General features: G+C 39.0%; 1 protein-coding gene across 2 annotated transcripts; it reads left to right on the top strand.

The window, feature by feature from the left end:
* Window positions 1-261: 261 nt before the first annotated feature.
* On the top strand, window positions 262-17891 carry LOC115988135. 2 transcript variants are annotated; one of them, XM_031111780.1, is made up of 2 exons: window positions 262-408; window positions 16601-17891. In XM_031111780.1, the coding sequence occupies exon 2, from the start codon at window positions 17001-17003 to the stop codon at window positions 17673-17675; it is 675 nt and encodes a 224-aa protein (XP_030967640.1). In that variant the 5' UTR covers window positions 262-408; window positions 16601-17000; the 3' UTR covers window positions 17676-17891. The 2 variants fall into 2 exon arrangements, with proteins under 2 accessions (XP_030967640.1, XP_030967641.1); XM_031111781.1 differs by lacking the exon at window positions 262-408 and adding an exon at window positions 13974-14471.
* The last annotated feature ends 1732 nt before the right edge of the window (window positions 17892-19623 follow it).

The raw sequence follows: 19623 nt of genomic DNA, 5'->3' as shown, positions 1-19623 counted from the left end.
AATGTGTAAAGTTTCATGAATGAGGAATGAAATTTTTATAAGAGGGGAAAAATGTAACGCCCCAAGTATAAAAAATAATAATAATAATAATAATGAAAAAAAGTGTGGTCAGTTTTTGTTTCAACCCACGTGCCCCACCTACCCCTTATCTCCCAACCACATAACCTTGTAAAATATCTCTCCCTCTTGGCCGGGTACCTCTCCCTCTTATCTTGTCCTCATTTCTTTTATTTCACTTTAAAACACAAACACAAACACAAACACAAAAACACACAACACTTCTCTCTTTCTCCCTCACTCTCCCATGGTTCCCCATTCCTCACCACCACCACCACCATCTTTTCTAGTGAAATTTACTAGAAAACTATATAGGAAAAAGTGAAGGTTCACTCATCTCTTTTATTTGAGGTAAAGACTCCTAATCTTTGGTGGGTTTATATGCTTTCGCTTGAGGTTCTTTTAATCTAAGCTTTGATAATGATATTTATGTGATTTATGAGTTTTGAAAGCGATATTCATATGTTTATATGTATGGAATTGGTCTTGGTGGACTTATTTGATGAGTGGGTTTATGGTTTGTACTAACGGTGGTTATCTAAGGTTTGTTATGGTGAATATTTTGGGAGTTTCGCTTGCTAATGTGAAATAGTTGGTAAATCTAATTTTTATTGTTTATTTGGAGCTAGTGGAGGATTTACGTTTGGGGTTTGTGATGGTGGATATTGTTATATATGTTGTTGTTTCATGGGTCTCTTGAAAATGGTATGTATATATTGTGGAAGAAAATTATAAGGTGTTAGGATCTCTTATGATAAAGGAGAAGGCTTTGAATGACATGATTTTAAGTCTATAAATTGGGGTCTATGCCTTGTAAATTTTATATGCTTTCGCTTGAGGTTCTTTTAATCTAAGCTTTGATAATGATATTTATGTGATTTATGAGTTTTGAAAGCGATATTCATATGTTTATATGTATGGAATTGGTCTTGGTGGACTTATTTGATGAGTGGGTTTATGGTTTGTACTAACGGTGGTTATCTAAGGTTTGTTATGGTGAATATTTTGGGAGTTTCACTTGCTAATGTGAAATAGTTGGTAAATCTAATTTTTATTGTTTATTTGGAGCTAGTGGAGGATTTACATTTGGGGTTTGTGATGGTGGATATTGTTATATATGTTGTTGTTTCATGGGTCTCTTGAAAATGGTATGTATATATTGTGGAAGAAAATTATAAGGTGTTAGGATCTCTTATGATAAAGGAGAAGGCTTTGAATGACATGATTTTAAGTCTATAAATTGGGGTCTATGCCTTGTAAATTAAATTGTTGAGAAACTTTGGAAGTATAATACATTATTTGCGAGGTTAAATACTAGGCCAGCCTAATTAAGTGCTTATTTGGCAATTCCTAATTTCTAGCTAGATACCATTTTAAGCTTTATGCTTATTATGATAGGTTTGCTTGATGTTGTTTTGGTTGTAACTAATCTCATTTGGAACTTGGAGAATTAGGCTTTTGTATGTTGCAAGGTAAGTAGCTTTTTAATATGATTTTTTGGAAAATAATCATGTTGCATAAACATTATTTTTGGGTCTAACACATTTTGGAAAATTATTTATGGGATTATGTTTTCTTGAAAAGTAATATGTTGTGGCCCTATTATATACAAGGTTTTGAAATCCGGACCATTTATTGAACCGTAAAAGAGAGGTTCAAGGTTTTTGAGGTCGAACCAAGATTGAACCGTGATGACGTCATAATTAATTTAATAATTATTTTAAATATGTATAAAAATTGAAAAATTACCTAACATAGTCGAATTAAAATAAAAATCCAAATTTCAAATATATTTTTCATATCATAATTTTTACAAAATAAATAAAAAAATATCAAATCTTAAGATAATATAGATATAGTATTTATTTATTTATTTATATGTTAATTAGTAAAACCTTGGTAATAATAATAATAACAGTATAATGATTATTATAATATAAGAACTTGTGGGCTTGTGGCAAATTGGCAATACACGTCACGTCACATCACGTTAGGCTCAAGGTTGCTCAAAGCTCAGCTCATTTGAATTAATCTTATGTTATGCCCAACAGCCCAAGTCCATTTAAATGGTCAACTATGTATTGAATTTCAAAAATAAACCGCAAAACTAGAAGAGTGGCAGACTTGCCCATTAAAAAATTAGTTAAATAATGAAGAAAGGGACAAAGGATTGTCCAAGTAAATGGTTGACAGCCAAGCATCTGGTACAAGCAAAAGAAGAAAGGGACAAAGGGTTGATATTTTACACTTTGACAGCCAAGCATTTACTGACTTGTGGAAGACTGATAGAAAAAAAAGTAAAAATTTCATCTTCATCATCGGTAAACGGGTGAAGAATAGCAGACTTCAAAAAGAGTAAAAATGCAGAAAAAAATAAATAAATAAAATAAGAGAGACAAAGAAGAAAAAGAAGAGGAAAAATGAAGAAGAAGAAATGGAGATGCAAGCTCAAGGTCTGAAAACATCTCACTGTGGTTGAGAAGCTTCAACAATGGCTGTAAGTATCAAAAAAAAATATTTTGACTTGAAGTTGAACCTTTGAGAACTATCCACAGTTCTTAAAACTAGCAGCTTCAACCATGGTTCGTACGGTTCACTGCTTTTTTTACATATGCCAGTTTTGAAAGCTAAAAGAACCGTTTTGATGAACGGTTCCCAATTAACCCGGTCGGACTGGACCGGTCTAGTCCGAGTTTCAAAACCTTGATTATATATGACTATTTATGAAAAGTGCATCATATTTGATAATACATATGGGGAAATGCATGATTTGTTTGCTTGGAAAAGATAAGCATCTTTTATAAAATTCTTGGGAATGGATTTTATGGAATTGTTGCATTATTTACAAATTCTAAAGATGTTTTATCTTGACTTGTGATATTTGAGAAATTGATAGAAAATCTTAGTGACAAGAAATGATTTTGGAAAATTTGAGAATTTTGTGAAATGCTTGGATATTGAAAGGTTTTATGAAAATAATTGGATATAAACTATGAGTTTCAATTTCATTTAATTGTGAGTTGTGTGTTGGTTTTAACCTTATGCCTTGACAAGTGTGATTACCCCAACCAGATGTCGCAATCTTTATGACATTGGTATCTTGGTACCCCATCTTTGTGGCAGTTTAATGTCCTTGTGGCATAATTTGATGTCTTTGTGGCATAACTTGATGTCTTTATGGCATAACTAATGACTTCGTGGCATAAATTGATGTCTTCATGGCATAATTTTTTGATGTCTTTGTGGCATAACTAATGTCTTTGTGGCATAACTAATGTCTTTGTGGCATACCTAATGTTTTTATGGCAGCTTGTCATATGGCCTTGGGTTGGACTTTCAAGTTTTTAATTGGTGTTTTGATAGCTCACATATATAGTATGTAGTTTCATGTTGAAATATTTTGCGAAAGCTTGGTGCTACATTCGTTTAATTATTCTTGTCATTTTATCAAGAAAAACGGATTCATATGATACAATTGGAAATTCCCAAATTATAACATATTTTGTGAAATGCTCATTATCATGAGACTTGCATTTCCCCCACCTCCATTAATTATGCTACTATGGGCGTATGGGCTTGAAGGGATCTAGACAGCCCATCCACGAGGGTTTAGGCCCAAATGACCCGAAACAGCTCACTTGACCGAAGCCTAGGATCGTTGGGCTAGAATCGTCCCATTGAGAGGTGCGCAAGGATCGGGGTGTAGTGATCGATGGCGCCACTTCAACTGGGGTCGTGTTTGGCCCGGCATAGGTACTGACCACTTGGCCCACTAAGAAAATGAGGGTAATTCAAGTCGGTGACCAAATTCTAGTAATGCCTTTAGGGAATTTGCCGTTGAGCACTAGGTTTTCGATGTACTAAGACAGCATCAGTTGCGCCTCAACGCCAATAAATGTTCCTTCGAAGTAGGATCCGACAAGTTTTTGGCCTATATGATAACCACTCGGGGAATAAAGGTGAACCCCGATTAGATTTCAGAAACCCAACAGCTGCAACCTCCCAATAACCCGAAGGAGGTACAAAAAGTTATAGGAATGATTGTCGCCCTAAACAAATTCATCTCAAGATCAGCGGACAGGTGCCGACCATTTTACTAGTTATTGAATAAGTGGAAAGGTTTTCAATGGACAGAGGAATGTGATGGGGCCTTCAGAGATTTAAAATCCTATTTAGCTAGCCCGCTAGTTTTGTCACGACTGGAGGCCGAGGAGGACCTTTCCTATATCTGGCGGTTTTTGACCATGTCATGAGCTCAGTGTTGATCAAGCAGCATGAAGGGATTCAAAGACCCATATATTACCTCAACAAAACCCTAATGGATGCAGAGACCTAGTATTTTCCATTGGAGAATATTGTATTTGCCTCAGTGCATGCTACAAGGAAGTTGAAGACTTATTTTCAAGTGCATACAGTTTGGGCGTTAACTGAGCACCCTCTGCAGTCACTATTGAGGAGGTCAGATTTCAAGGGGGGGATAGTGAAATGGGGGACGAAACTAGGGACATTCAACATACGATACAAATTGAGAAATTTCATTAAAATATAGGTGTTAGCAAGCTTTGTTGCCAAGTTCACTCCCTCCTCTGGGGCTTCTTTGATGATATGCCAAGTCACAGCTAGACAATGGAAGGTGTATGTGGATGGTGCGTCTAACACAAGAGGTTCGGGAGTAGGGGTGGTGTTGGTGTCCCTTGAGGGCATAAGAGTAGAGAAGTCACTAAGGTTGGGCTTTCGGGTTTTGAACAATGAGGCTAAATACAAAGCCCTTATTGCTAGATTACGAGCAGCACAAGGGCTCGGGGTAGAGAAGGTAGAAATGGTTTCAGATTCCAAGTTGGTGGTCAAGTAGATGGGAGTTTCAAGGCAAGAGACCAGTATAGCCAAGGTATCGAGAAGTCAAAACAGCTGTGCTAACTCCTTGGCAACATTGGCATACTCTTCGGGTGATTACATTCCCCGAATGATACTAGTAAAGCTTTTGGAGCACCCGAGCATTGAGTGCCAAACGTTAGTGGCAACTACGTCGGAACTGGGGTCGAGTTGGATGGATCCATACGTAGCCTTTTTGTCTGACGGGTCTTTGTCGGGGGATGCAAAAGAGGCGGAGAAAGTGCAGAGAATGTCAGCACGTTTCTGGCTGTCTGAGGATAAGAGGTTGTATCAAGAGTCATATAGTGGACAATATTTGTTGTGCCTTCATCCTGGGAAAACCGTTGAGTTGTTGACCAAACTTCATGAAGGAGTATGTGGCGAGCACTTAAGGGGAGGTCCCTTACATATCGAGCCTTGACTCAGGGATTCTAGTGGCCAAATATGCAACGAAAAATGGTAGATTATGTTAGAAAATGTGATCGATGCCAAATTCATGCACTGTTATTGCACCAGATAGGGGGAAACCTTAACTTGATCGCGAGTCCTTGGCCCTTCGCCCAATAGGGGCTAGATATAGTCTGACCTTTCCCTTAGGCCACGAGAAACAGACGGTATGTAGTGGTGGCTACAGACTATTTCACTAAGTGGGTAGAGGCCGAAGTCTTAGCAACATCAGGGACATGGATATAAAAAGATTCGTGTGGAAGAACATTATCACAAGGTTCGGAGTTCCCCAAGTGTTGGTATCTGATAATGGTTGCAATTTGATAGTAAGCACTTTCGGGAATACTACAACAGCCTTGGAATAACCAACAAGTACTCATCACCAGCATACCCCCAGAGCAATGGGCAAGCCGAAGCAACGAATAAGGTGATTGTCAACGATTTGAAAAAGAAATTGAAGGGGGTAAAGGGAAGTTGGGTCAAGGAGTTTCCGAACGTTTTGTGGACGTATCGAATTACTCCTAGAAGATCGACAAACGAGATGCTCTTCTTCATGACTTATGGTACCGAAGTAGTTATACTGATTGAAATCAGTTTGTTAAGTTCAAGGGTGGCGTCCAGGGACGTAACAATGAAAGTATAATCAATCTGGATGCATTGGAAGAGTGAAGAGACATGGTGGCCTTGTGGCTCGCAAATTATTGACAAAAGTTGGTCTAGGGATATAACAGGAATGTTAGGATTCAAGAATTTGTGCCGGGGGACCTCGTCCTGCGAAAGGCTGTTAGGAGTATGAAAGATCAGAGTGCCGGAAAATTGACTCCAAACTAGGAAGGGCCCTATCGAGTGACAGCTACGGCCGAAGCGAGAGCCTATTACTTGGAAGATTTGGAAGAGAAACCCTTAACCTAACCATGGAATGTCTACAATTTAAAGAAGTATTACCAGTAAATGTAATGGGTGGCATGAAATTGCCATTATAATATGTAAAATAACAAGGACCATGGAATTAAGTAATTTTCAGTTAATTGATCTTGTGTAAGGAAGAGACGAATGATGAAGTAAATATTATTTTTGCCCAAGGATAGAAGTCTGGCCTCGGCTTGACTCCAGTCACTGACCAGAAGGAAACCTTAGATATTCTTACCCAAGGACAGAAGTCTGGCCTTGGCCTAACCCTAGTCACCGACCAAATGGAAACATTAGATATTCTTATCCAAGGACAAAAGTTTGGCCTCGGCCTGACCCCAGTCATCGACCAGATGGAAACCTTAGATATTCCTACCTAAGGACAAAAGTCTAGCCTCAATCTAACTCTAGTCACCGACCAGATGGAAACCTTAGATACTTTTGCCAAGGATAGAAGTTTGGCCTCGACCCGACTCCAGTCACCAACCAAATGGAAACCTTAAATATTTCTACCTAAGGAAAGAAGTCTAGCCTCGGCCTGACTCCGGTCACCAACTAGATGAAAACTTCACATTTCCACCTAAGGACAAAAGTCTGGGCTGGTCACCGACCAGACAAGAACCTTAGCACCACTCCAAAAAAAAAAATATATATATATATATATATATAATAATGAGGAGCATAACCATGCTCGGTTCCGAATACAAACAACAACCTGGATGCATTTTATAGTTGTCGTAACATTCTATTTTAACTAGGGATATATTTTTAAATACGTACTTGATATTAACTGATTAGTGTGCGTAAAAGCGATGCACTGAAGGGCAACACTTAGCAGTAATGGAATGTCACCGAATGGTAACACTTAAATGAATTTTTATTGTAAATTTTGAGTTCAGCCCTATTACCTAATACTAGGGTTATTATGTTACCTAACGTTGACACTTGAATGCTTCCCGATATAAGCATCAAGGCCTTTAGTATGAGTGCAAAGTTACCAAAAGCATGATAAAAGCAGGTGGAAAGCATTATTTTTTCCAATACAAATCCAATATGATAAAAAGAAAAACTCATACCATCAATCTCATACAAAGAAGGGGCGGGGGGGAAGGAAAATCAATAACAGTAAAAATAAAATAAAGCAAAACCAACTGACACAATACAAACACTTCTAAAAATTAAGCTTTAGGGGTAACAGTGGCCAGGGGAGTTGTGGTGGGGGCTCCTTGATCAGTTGGAAGGGTGTTCGATAGAGGGCCGGAGGTGACCATTGGCTGGGCAATTTGATAGGACATGGGGGCTCCAATTCTCCATTGATCATCTTTAAGCACCACCACATGGGAGTCAATCTATCAGGACAACTTTTGGGACTCCGGGCTCTTAACGCCCTCCTCCTTGTCACTGCTGTCCTCTCTTTGCTCTTCAGCCTGGGCCTCACTAGTAGGGTCCTCGGGCAGAGGTACTCGGTCGAAGTTCCTGAAGGGGGAGTCTTCAGGGAGGCCAATGGTGTTAACAGCTACCATCCAGCCTTCCATAAACCCGAACTTCCAGGCCTGAAAGATAATGGGGCCAACAAATTTTTCAGGATCCTTGAAGCCCCTGTTGTAGTAGGTTTGCTTTTGGGCCTTCTCCCCACCCTTGTAGTCAGTAGAGAGGTCACTGGCAGTCTCGGCAAGCTTAACCTCAGCCTCATTGGCTTTCTGCTTGGCCAGCTCCAGCACCTTTTCAGCAGTGGTTGCCCGCCACTCCATGACATTTAACCCAAGGGTTTTTTCTTTCAAGCTAGCCTCGGCTACCTATTTTAGGGCTTTCTCCTTAATTGGCCTCCTCTTGAGCATCTTTAAGTCGGCCCTCCACTACATGCACCAGTTGGACGGCCTAAATCAACAAAAAAAGGTAGAGTTCGGTTACCCTAGACTGATTAGTAACACTTAAGAATATAAAGAAGTAAATGAATGAGTAAATCGATATATGTATATGGATGCATATGGGACAATGATCACAATAGTGGGTGTATAGGGGTACTAACTAGAGAGCTTGGGAGGAAGCAAAACATACCGCTACGGTGTACCACTTTAACTTGAGCACCAAGTCGTCGTCTCGGTAGTCGGAATAGTGCTCCACATCAACAAGAAGCAACAAGGCCTGCCCAAGACTGTCTGATACTTGGCCCCCCTCGCCGCTTCCCTAGGTTCGAAGGAATGAGTTAGAAGGTATGGCTTTATGCAGTTGGAAGGAACACTTCCACAGAGCAATCGAGCCTAAGAAGGGGGCTGTGTCCTGTGAGCCAATTGTGGCAGGCTGGCTTGGGGGCCATGTCTCCTGGGGGGGTCTTGTTGGTAGGTGGAACAGTAGACTGACCCGAAGCTTTGATGGGCAATCGGGTGATGGGAGGGGTGCTTTCCTTAGTCACAGCACCACTACTACCTTTATTGCGTTTTCTTTACTGTCGAGATGCAAGAGAAGCAATTTGTTGAGGGGTGGGCTAAGCCGGAGCTTAGACCCCTGAAGCTTGCATGACCAGAAACCAACGGTCCAAGGCCATTAACCATTTCTTTACCATTTCTTCTACTGGGTTAGGGAGCACAGGTTTTGTCTCTTTGGCAGCTGGACCCTCTTTGTCAAGATCTCCTAAGAGTAGGGCATCCACGGGAATATGTTTTGCACGGCCTTGGAAAATGGTATCCCCCAAACCATCTTGAATGGGTTCTAGGGAGTCATCTTGACCAATTAGGGACCTAAATGTTTGGTTTCCCCGAATGTGATCCCCTTAGGCAAGAAACTTGGTAGTCGAACGTTTAGATATGATAACAATGGGCTACCGACTATCTAAGCACTTGACAAATTCTAGTAGCTCGTATAGGAGGGCACACAACCCAAAATTAGATGGGAGGCCCTTAGCTGACCGTCACAGTGCTCAAAGATCTCTGAACGAAGAATGAAGTTGAGCTTCTTCACGCGCACCACTCTGATGTCTTGCTAGAACTTCTTAGAAACTGCAAATGGGAAAATGGAAAATGTAAGTGAAAGATAACAAAAGGTAATGAAATGAAACAAAAAGTAATGCAGTGGAGGGGGAAAGGGAGTCTCATTCGGTGAATGCAAGAGATCGACAAAAGAGGTATCGATTTATCTGATGGGGAGAGGTCGAACAGGTCATCTCTTTGTTCAGCTAGTTCCCACTCACTCTCACACATTCCCCCGCCAAATTCCTGTTGGAATCGAGGAAGCAGGATATTAACCTAACCATGGTGTTTCGAGTTTGAAGGTAGTACCCGTGCTTCAGACTTCCCCGATTGGCATATAGGAAGTTGATGTCGTGATGGGTCAGACTCAAGCCATACAAGCGGTTGAGACACCCCACACAATTAACTACCCTATAAAAATTAGGCAGGCATTGATCAGGGCTAAGGCCATAAAAATTGAGGGTTCTAAACAAGAAGGGGTCTACGGGAAACCTAACCCCACCCTCAAGGACGGACATTAAAGGAAAAAATACAACATGGGGAAGCCTTTGGTCTACTATCTCTCCCTTATGGCAGTATGAAATCTCTACATCATGAGGGATATTGTACTTGACTTTGAAGGATTCTATGTCTTCCCTAGTTTTCAATAGGTATGCAAAAGTCATATTGTCAAGTCTAAGTAAAGATGAGAAGAGATAGTAAGGGAGAAGAGTACTTACAGATTGATTTCTTGTAGAGGAGAGTGATCTTATAGGGAAGTTAAGGGCTCAAGAGCAGAAGAAGACAGTGTTCATAGAATGCAATGCTGATTAAGGGTAGTATTTATAGGAATAAGGGTCATTAATCGTAACTACCCAACTGCAATAACTGCACGCCATCATGTCCCTTCACAAGCGCCTTGGTAAACGATGCCTTAGGCCATCTGAGCCATCCGATATTTCAAATACTGCCACGCACACAAAAAGAGGGGCATTCTGTTGACACCCCATTTTGCAACCTGCATTTAACCTCACATGGAGGGTAAAAGGGTAATTTCACTTTGGAAATATGCAACTTGATTCTGGTCATTAAATCCTTAATCTCATTTCACCAAAATGATCTTGATGTTGTAACGATCAAATCGACTGGTCAGAAGCCCTAATCGGGCTATCAAATTGAAAGTTATCATCAAATAAAATTTTAATGGCTGAGATGCACTATCACAAATTGAGTTCGACTATATGTGATTATGAAAAATTGATTCTAATTGGTTATAATTATAATCAATTTGAAATTAATGACATATCATAATTTGATTGGCTAGGACTACATTATATGGTAAGGTTGCACACACTTAATTAATTAGATAGTTAAACATTAATTATTCAATTATTAATTTGTGCAATTATCTTTAAATTGGGGTAAATTTAGAACTAATTAAGTCTGAAATGGGAGTGATTGGAGCCTATTAGTGTTAATTGGAAATTAATTTGGGACTTATTAATGTTAATTGTTCTGAAATTGTTTTCTAACAAATGACCTCTACTCACCATTTGATTGATATCTCTCAGAATATTTTGATTCTATGAATGAGTTTAATTTTCCCAGAAACTAGACATCTGGGGCTTCAATTTTAGCATAAGAACGAGAAAATTCCAATCAAAATTGAGTAAGATGTGATTTTTTGAATTTGGCTCTACAAGCTGTTATAGTAGCTACGGGAAAATCGAATTTTGTTTACTCCTCACTCCCACCAATCTCTACATTTAATGCACCCAATTTCTCCAAAAGCTAAAATAAGGTCTAGGTTCATGATTTTTTGTCAACCCTCATTAAATGACCTTCCATTCATATTTTCTTCACCACTATTATATAAACTCTCCCCTCTTCTATATTCCAAGACAAAAAAAAAAAAAAAAAAAAAAAAAAAAAAAAAAAAAAACTCTCTTCTCCTTTCTTGAGTTCTAGTGAAGTAGAGTAGTTTTTTCATATCTTGGTCTTCCTCAGACTCAAGGTATTGAGTGAGACTCACTCTCCCTCTCCTAACTCTTCTCTTCCACCATCCTTAGGACCTCCACCAAGAGTCTCCTCCTCCACCATATGGATCTTGCATAAAGGTATAATCTCTTTCCCTAACTTGTTTTTTGTGTTGCAATGATGAGAATTTAAGATTAAAACATGATAGTTTATTTAAATTCTGTAAGGTTGAATTTAATCAACCATCTTGTTGGCTTTATTCCGTACCAAATTTGCTTGTATTTCAGCAATTAGTAACCCTGTATTTAGGTGGAATTTTTATAAGGGTAGTGAATGAGATAGTGTGAAGAAATGCTCAAGAATGTATAAGAAAAATAGAGACCTGTGACTGGATCTCACAGATGACTCGCGGCTGCAAGCCGCCAGAAGCTGCACATGTGCCAAGCATGCCAAAAGTTGAAGCATGATGCTAACTGGAGCACTACAGGACAAAATAGGACAACTGGTCGTTCAGTTATCTCGCGGCTGGATCTCGCGACTCAGTCAAGCCGCGAGCCAAACTTGTTTTGAAAAACCTGACTCTTCATATTCCATTCTCACCCAGGTATAAAAATCCTTCATACCCACGAAAGTAAGAGAGCTTCCAGAGAGAATTTTGAGAGAGAAACTCAAGAGTAAAACAAGATTGTATCATCCACAATCTTCACATAAGAGACTCTTCAAATTCCTCTACTCTCTTCCTCTCCATTGTTAAATCCTTGAGAGGCCTGTTACCAAAAAATTTTCTTACCATATCCATTACTATGAGAGGGTTGTTTGGTGTTCTGTGAAGCAGTTAGGAAGGAACCAATTTCACATTGGTTGATGTTATGGTTAAGTAGTGGAATCCGAAAATTTAGAAAAGAAATAGGTTCGGCACAACCTCGTTGGAACAAGAAGCTTGGAGGGCTTAGGTACACTAGGTAGATTAGGCTTGGAGGGTCTATTACTATTCATGTATCCCAACTACATTTTCTAGTGGACTACTTACCGCTTGGAGAGTGGCGGAGAGGTTTTACGCCAAGGGTTTCGATTTCCTCTTCGATAACACATCATTGTGTTGTCCTTGTGTTTGCATCTCTCTTCCCTTAATCTTTGCCTTTTATTTTCTACTGTGGATGTGATTTTAATTGGCTTAGATTGCTTACCAATTCTATTTATAACTTGTGTTCATTTTCCGCACACTTATTGTTTGTCATAAAACTTGAATTGGTATTTTTGTTATTAGGGGTCTAAACGTTCAAGGGTGTTTTATACACTATTTAAACTTTCAATTGGTATCAGAGTGGGTACACTTTTATTGGTTTCATAACCATAGTGTGATCCTTGACCCCATATTGAGATGGACCGGTCTCAATCCCTAAATGCACCTCCATATTTTGATGGTAGTAATTATACTTTTTGGAAGGTCCGCATAAGAACATTTTTATGTTTCATTGATGAATCAGTTTGGGATGCTGATGATATAGGTTGGACCAGGCTTGAGGAAGCCAAATCCACATAGGATAAGGTAGCACTTGCCGCATCTAATGCTAATAGTAAAGCATTTAACGTGATTTTTTGTGGTGTGTCTCCAGATGAGTTTCACAGGATTTCTCACATTACCACTGTCAAAGAAGCATGAGAGATAATGGAGACTACCTACGAAGGCATGAAGAAAGTGAAAGACACCAAACTGCAGATGCTAACCACTCGGTTTGAGGAGCTCAAAATGAGTGAGGATGAGTCCTTTGACTCTTTCTATAGCAAGCTGAATGAGGTGGTTGTCAGCAAGTTCAATTTATGGGACAAAATGGAGGATTCTAAAATAGTAAGGAAGATCCTTCGGTCATTGCCGGAAAGCTTTCGTGCGAAAGTGACAGCGATTGAAGAGAGTAAGGACCTTGATGACATCAAAGTCCAAGAACTGATTGGTTCTCTTTAGACTTATGAAATGTCGCTGCCCACTCAAAAGAAGAGCAAATCTCTTGCTCTTAAGACCATTAATGAAAAGTTGGAAGTCCATGACTCATCGAATGAGGATGTGGTTGACAAAGATGTTGCATACCTTGTGAAAAATTTTCGAAAATTCTTGAAATTCAAGAATAATGGTAAATTTGGTGATAAAGGGAAATTCCAAAGTTCAGGAAGGGAGAAAAGGGAATTTAAAAAGAAAGATGGAAAAGAATCTCAATCTACACAAGGTGTCACTTGTTTTGAATGCAACGGGCATAGACACTTTAAGAAAGAGTGTCCCAATTATTTGAAATTGAAAGGCAAGGTGTATGCCACGACACTGAGTGACTCGGATTCATCCAACTCAGATTCTAAGGAAAGTTGTGACAAAGAAGGGAATTATTCTGCTTTTATGACTATTGCCCATGTTGAGTCTTCAGATGAGTTAAATTTGCTTGTACGTGAACTTGGCGAACATAGTGATGAAGAATCATTGGGAGTTGTTGAAGAATCAGATGCTGAAGAAGATGAAAGCACAGCCAATCTTCAAGAGAATTATAACTCATTCCTGGAGAAGTCAGGTGAGTACACAAGGGTAGCCAAGGCAGCTATAAGAAAGATGAAGAAGGCAGAGGAGGACAATAAAAGTCTCCTAATTCGCTATAAGGAGGCCAAATGTGAGATAGAGACACTGAATGGTGAGCTGTCAGAAGCCTACACAAAAGTGAGATTTCTTGAGCAAGAGGGTGTGCAAGCAAATGCTAAGATAGAGATGGTCTCCACCAAGAAGCTAGATGATGTTATTTCATCTCAAAAGCATTTTTCAGACAAATCCGGGTTGGGATATACCAGAGGGAGTAGCTGATCTGGCAATATCACCAAAGAAGTGAAGTTTATAAAGGCCAAAGAGTCAGTTGAAGTTGGCCTTACTACTGAGAAACCCAAGATAGAGGAGAAGAGGAATGTGGAGAACCAACGAATGTTGAACAACCCCCGTAATCAATTTGTGGGCAGGTCTAAATCCCAAGCCAAGTCTCGTCCACGACCACAAAGAGATCCTAGATCGAACTATGTGTGTCATCACTGTGGACTTCAAGGGCATACTCGACCAAATTGTCAAAAGCTAAGAGAAATGAATAGTGCAACTGCTCCAAGGTCACGAGGACCTAGAAATGACAGGAGAAATTGGACTGGTGAACCATCAAGAGATCAAAGTGGTGATCCTGGAATGATGGACCCAATCCTATAAGGACATCACCCCAAATGCAAGTGACGTGTGGGTGAAAAAAGGTACTCATGCATAAGCATTACAACATATCCATGCATCAATACTTCCTATGCTTTGTGACTTTGTTTGGTTGTTTACTTATTAATTGTGTTGGTTGAAATTTGTTTGTCTATTTTTGCATACTTTCGTTCATTTTTGTTGATTTTGATCAATCTTTTCCTTCTTATATGTCAAAAATTTATAAACCACATAAAAAGTAGAAAATCAAAAAGTTTGATCGACATTGTTGAGTTTTGTCTCAAAACTTGTTTTGCCTTGTACCTTTGTGCTAATGGCTTTGTGCATTTACGAGCGTAGTTTGTTCCTTTGCACTCTTATCACTGTGGAAGAAATCTTGAAATCTATATGACTGTTGTAAATAGATCTTCAAACTTGTCATGAATGATTAGTGAATGGTTATGTTGATCTTGAGACATGCATAGACTTGTGGCTATATATCTTCCTACTCTTTATTTTTTTGTTCTTACTAAAAAGAGCTCACCAAATGTTAATCTTCAAATGTAAAGAGATATTGAGTTGCAAAAGCCTGTCGCACATACTAGTATTCGACTGCTCCAAGGGAAAGCGACCAAAAATAAAGTGTATGATTGTTCAAAAAGCCAAAGGCTATCTAATCAAGGTAAAATATCAAATATTATTCTCACAATAAGAGGTGACTGTTTCAAAAGGATCAAAAAGATCAAATGTTATGATTGAAAGTGGAGTCAAATGTAAAGCTCCAAATTATGTAATCAAGTCTTGTGGGAGGTCATATATGCATACTTCTATAATTAAGATGGGTCACATGATCTAGTGCTAATTGTGTATGCCTTGGTTGAATTAATCATTGAAACTTCACATTAGACTAAGGACTATCTCATTGTTAATATCCACACACAACACACAAGTTTATGTTCAATGAATGTCATATTCATTTGTGTGATTGTACTTGATAAAATGTGTTTTCACATGCTCAATCTTTGTTGATTCAAACACAAAAAGATTTTTGAGTGTTTTAGTTGTTTTTGGAAAGTATTTTGTTCTCACAAAAACTGAAAATTTCAAAAATAGTGTTGCCTTGTTTTGGTGACTCAGTCGCGGGTTAGTCAAGTCGCATGCCACAATCGCGAGCTTGCGGGTCAGTTTTGGTGACTTGTTCGCGAGTGGAAGGTCCAGTCGCGAGGGGTACATAGAGATTTTCACGGCTCAACTCGCGACTCCCTCGCGAGTGAGACTTCCAATCGCGAAAAACACTTGGCAAATTTTTTCAAAACTTTTGGATTGAAGTGTTTTGGCAGGTGTTGTTGGCGACTTCCTGGCGACTTACCTCAATCACGAAAAACACGTGTTTTGCACAGTAAGGGTAGTTTTTAAAATCTTTTTCAGTTTTCCCTCGAACTTTTTATGACTATTCACTTTCTCTTTCAACTGAAAATAATCCAAACACTCCGTGTGACTCTCTACAAACTCCATTTTTGCTTCATTTCAACTCAAAATCTTCAAGAAAAAGGTAAGGGTTCTCACTTTCTCACTCAGTATTTCTGATTTGAGCATTTCCCTCTTGATTCTATGAGTTGATTTTCTAATTTGCATTGGGTTGGTGATTCGGTGTTGAGCTTTGTCCATGTATGGCATGTTAAGGATCTTGGTTTATATGAACTTGTTTAGGTTGCTAGATTTGTTCATTATCATTTGTCATACTCTAAGCTTAGGGTTTGTTGACTGACTTATACCCATTTTGTTTGATCTTACTTTGGTTTGTTGTTTCAAAATGATTGAGTTTTGTTTGTTGGGATATATTGATTTGATTCTGTGTTTGTATATCTTGTGTGTGCTTCTATCTTAAGTATTTTGTGTCATCTCATTCTCATCAAGATATGTCTCATTAACATATGTTTGCCCCTTGTGTGATGTTATTCTATGCATTTTTAGAACTTTTCTCCAAAATGTTGCTTGGTCTTGAGTATCTACCAATGGGTACACTCTTTTGAGTTGTTGGTTTATGATTTGAGCCATTTCCTCTTTACCTGACTTTAAGCCATCTTTGGTCTTGTTGCTCTACTCTTATCTCTTTATGACACTAACAGAGTACTAATTTTTTTATATACATGTACTGTGCTTTGTTGTTGTGGCCTTTTCTGCTTGTCTACAGATGGCTCCTTCATCCCTAAAGAAGAAAACACTTGCCAAGAAAGCAGATAAGAGAATGAAAATGGACCATAATCTGTTTAGGTCTGTTTCCCATTTTGAGAGATACAAGAATTTTTTCTTTAAGGTAGGAATCATACAAGAAAGGTATGTGGATTTGGAGGATTCGAGAGACATCTTTATCCCTAGTTGTTTTGAGGGAAGAGGATGGGAAAAGCTGCTAAGTGATTTACCAGCTGTGTGAATCCCTGATTAGGGAGTTTTACTCCAATGCTGTGATAAGGGAAGAAGAGTTGAGCTGCTGGGTTAGAGGAACAGAATTCACCTTAGATGCACAGGACATTGATGATGTGCTAGGTCTTGAGGGGTTAGAAGATCATGAGTTCATCAACTATAAGGATAGGATGCTTTTTATAGAAATTGTACAGCAGAGGATTGGTGGACAGACAGAAGGGAAATGCCTTAATACCACAGCCTTTCCAGTGGACATGAGGTGTCCCACTATTATCATGATGTTTAACTTGTATCCTATAAAGAAGTTGACTACAATTAACAATGCCAAAGCTATTTTTCTGATGGAGCTCAAGGAAAAGGCATTCATTGATATCAGCTCCCACATATTTGATACTATTGTGGATGAGACTAAAACCACTTCTAGGCCTAAACTGATCTTTCCTAGCCTACTCATGAGGATTTTCAGAAAGAAAGGTGTTGCAATCCCTCGAGACATCAGTCCCATATCTACGCCTTCAGCAATTCACAAGCAAACCTTCAAGAGGATAAGTGTTCGTCTTCCAGGTGAAGAAGATGAAGGTGATGAAGGAGAGGGTGTCCCAATGGAGACTGAGGCAGAGGCAGCAGGTCAAGCATCAACTTCAACACCCAGAAGGAGAGGCAAAAGGACTAGAGCATCAACTTCTTCAGATATACCTCTAGATGCATTTCAGGTCATCTTGGATAGACTTGATGGGCTCAGAGAGTTCCAGACCGAGCAGTCTGAGAGGATAGCAGCCATGCAGGACCAACTTCATGTTCTCACAGCAAAATTTGACAGCATCACCACACATCATGAGCAATGACCCTTTGGCCATTCCGGTCAAAAAGGGGGAGAAGTTTTTTTTTGAAGCAGCCCTTGAGGGGGAGTACTAATTTGAGGGGGAACAGTCAAAAACTGTGTTTTTCTTGTTTACTTGGTTAATGTTTATGGTTATAGTATTATGGTTTGGATAATTGTTGTTATTATGGATTTGATACACTGTGGTTATGGTTTATGTTTGGTTCAAACTCAAAACTCATTGATGGTTTCGAAACTTTGTTACTTTTTATATATTGATAATGTTTTTCAGTATATAATGTGTTTTGTACCCATGTTGCTTTTGTAAGCTTTTAGGGTTTATTTTCATTATCTGTAGGCTTTATGGTTTGTACCATGCTTTATGCAGCCTTTATGCTTTGTTAAATCAGTACTTCTAACTAAATGTCATGCATTTTCTTATTAAGTACTATCACTCTTGTGCCCTTGTAGGATTGTTCCTAAATGCATATACTTAGTGTATTATGCATTAGTTGAGTGTTGGGCATACAAGTGACTTGCATTGTTCTTGTTAGCTTGTATGTCCAAGTGTTCATTCCAAGTGTGAATGAGCATTGTGATCACTACCTTGTAGTGATTAATTGTTTGATCAAGCCATGATTTGTTTCTTACTCCATCTTTGCTTGATCACATTATGCCTGCTTCATATGCATTTCATGTTTTTTTGCATATAATGATCATGGTGTATTGTTGTGTTTCAGGAGATTCATGTTCATATGATTCAAGAGCTTGACAGTTTCTAGAGTTAGATGTGAGTGAGTTATGTTCAACTGTTCCCAACTCACATGTTAAGTCTAGAATCTGTTTTAGGATTTTGTTACGGAATAGCCAAAGGGGGAGATTGTAAGGTTGAATTTAATCAACCATTTTGTTGGCTTTACTCCATGCCAAATTTGCTTGTATTTCAGCAATTAGTAACCTTGTATTTAGGTGGGATTTTTGTAAGGGTAGTGAGTGAGATAGTGTGAAGAAATGCTTAAGAGTGTGCAAGAAAAATAGAGACTTGCGAGTGGATCTCACGGGTGACTCACGGCTGTAAGCCGCCAGAAGTTGCACACGTGCCAGGCATGCCAAAAGTTGAAGCGTCATGCTAGTTGGAGCACTACATGACAAAATAGGACAACTAGCAGTTCAGTTATCTCGCGGCTGGATCTCGTAACTCAGTCAAGCCGTGAGGCCAAGCCCTGTTTTGAAAAACCTGACTCTTCACATTCCATTCTCACCCAAGTATAAATACCCCTCATACCCACGAAAGTAAGAGAGCTTCCAGAGAGAATTTTGACAGAGAAATCCTAGAGTAAAACAAGATTGATTCATCCACAATCTTCACATAAGAGACTCTTCAAATTCCTCTACTCTCTTTCTCTTCATTGTTAAATCCTTGAGAGGCCTTTTACCAAAACCTTTTCTCACAATATCCATTACTGTGAAAGGGTTGTTTGGTGTTCTGGGAAGCAGTTAGGAAGGAACCAATTTCACATTGGTTGATGCTATGGTCAAGTAGTGGAATCCAAGAAGTTAGAAAAGAAATAGGTTCAGCGCAACCTCGTTGAAGCAAGAAGCTTAGAGGGCTTAGGTACACTGGGTAGATTAGGCTTGGAGGGTCTATTACTGTTCATGTATTTCAACTACATTTTCTAGTGGATTACTTACCGCTTGGAGGGCGGCGGAGAGGTTTTACGCCGAGGGCTTCGATTTCCTCTTCGATAACACATCGTTGTGTTGTCCTTGTGTTTGCATCTCTCTTCCCTTAATCTTTGTCTTTTATTTTCTGCTATGGATGTGATTTTAATTGGCTTAGATTGCTAACCAATTCTATTTATAACTTGAGTTCATTTTCCGCACACTTATTGTTTTTCATAAAGTTTGAATTGGTATTTTTGTTATTGGGGGTCTAAACGTTCAAAAGTGTTTTATACACTATTTGAACTTTC

This window comes from Quercus lobata, chromosome 4, assembly GCF_001633185.2.
Source record: "Quercus lobata isolate SW786 chromosome 4, ValleyOak3.0 Primary Assembly, whole genome shotgun sequence".
In the NCBI taxonomy this organism is placed as follows: Eukaryota; Viridiplantae; Streptophyta; class Magnoliopsida; order Fagales; family Fagaceae; genus Quercus; species Quercus lobata.
This window is presented reverse-complemented; position numbering and strand designations above follow the sequence as displayed.

Coding starts and splice junctions, on each gene's coding strand:
- LOC115988135 (XM_031111780.1), top strand. CDS start 17,001: ATGCTTTTTATAGAAATTGTACAGCAGAGGATTGGTGGACAGACAGAA.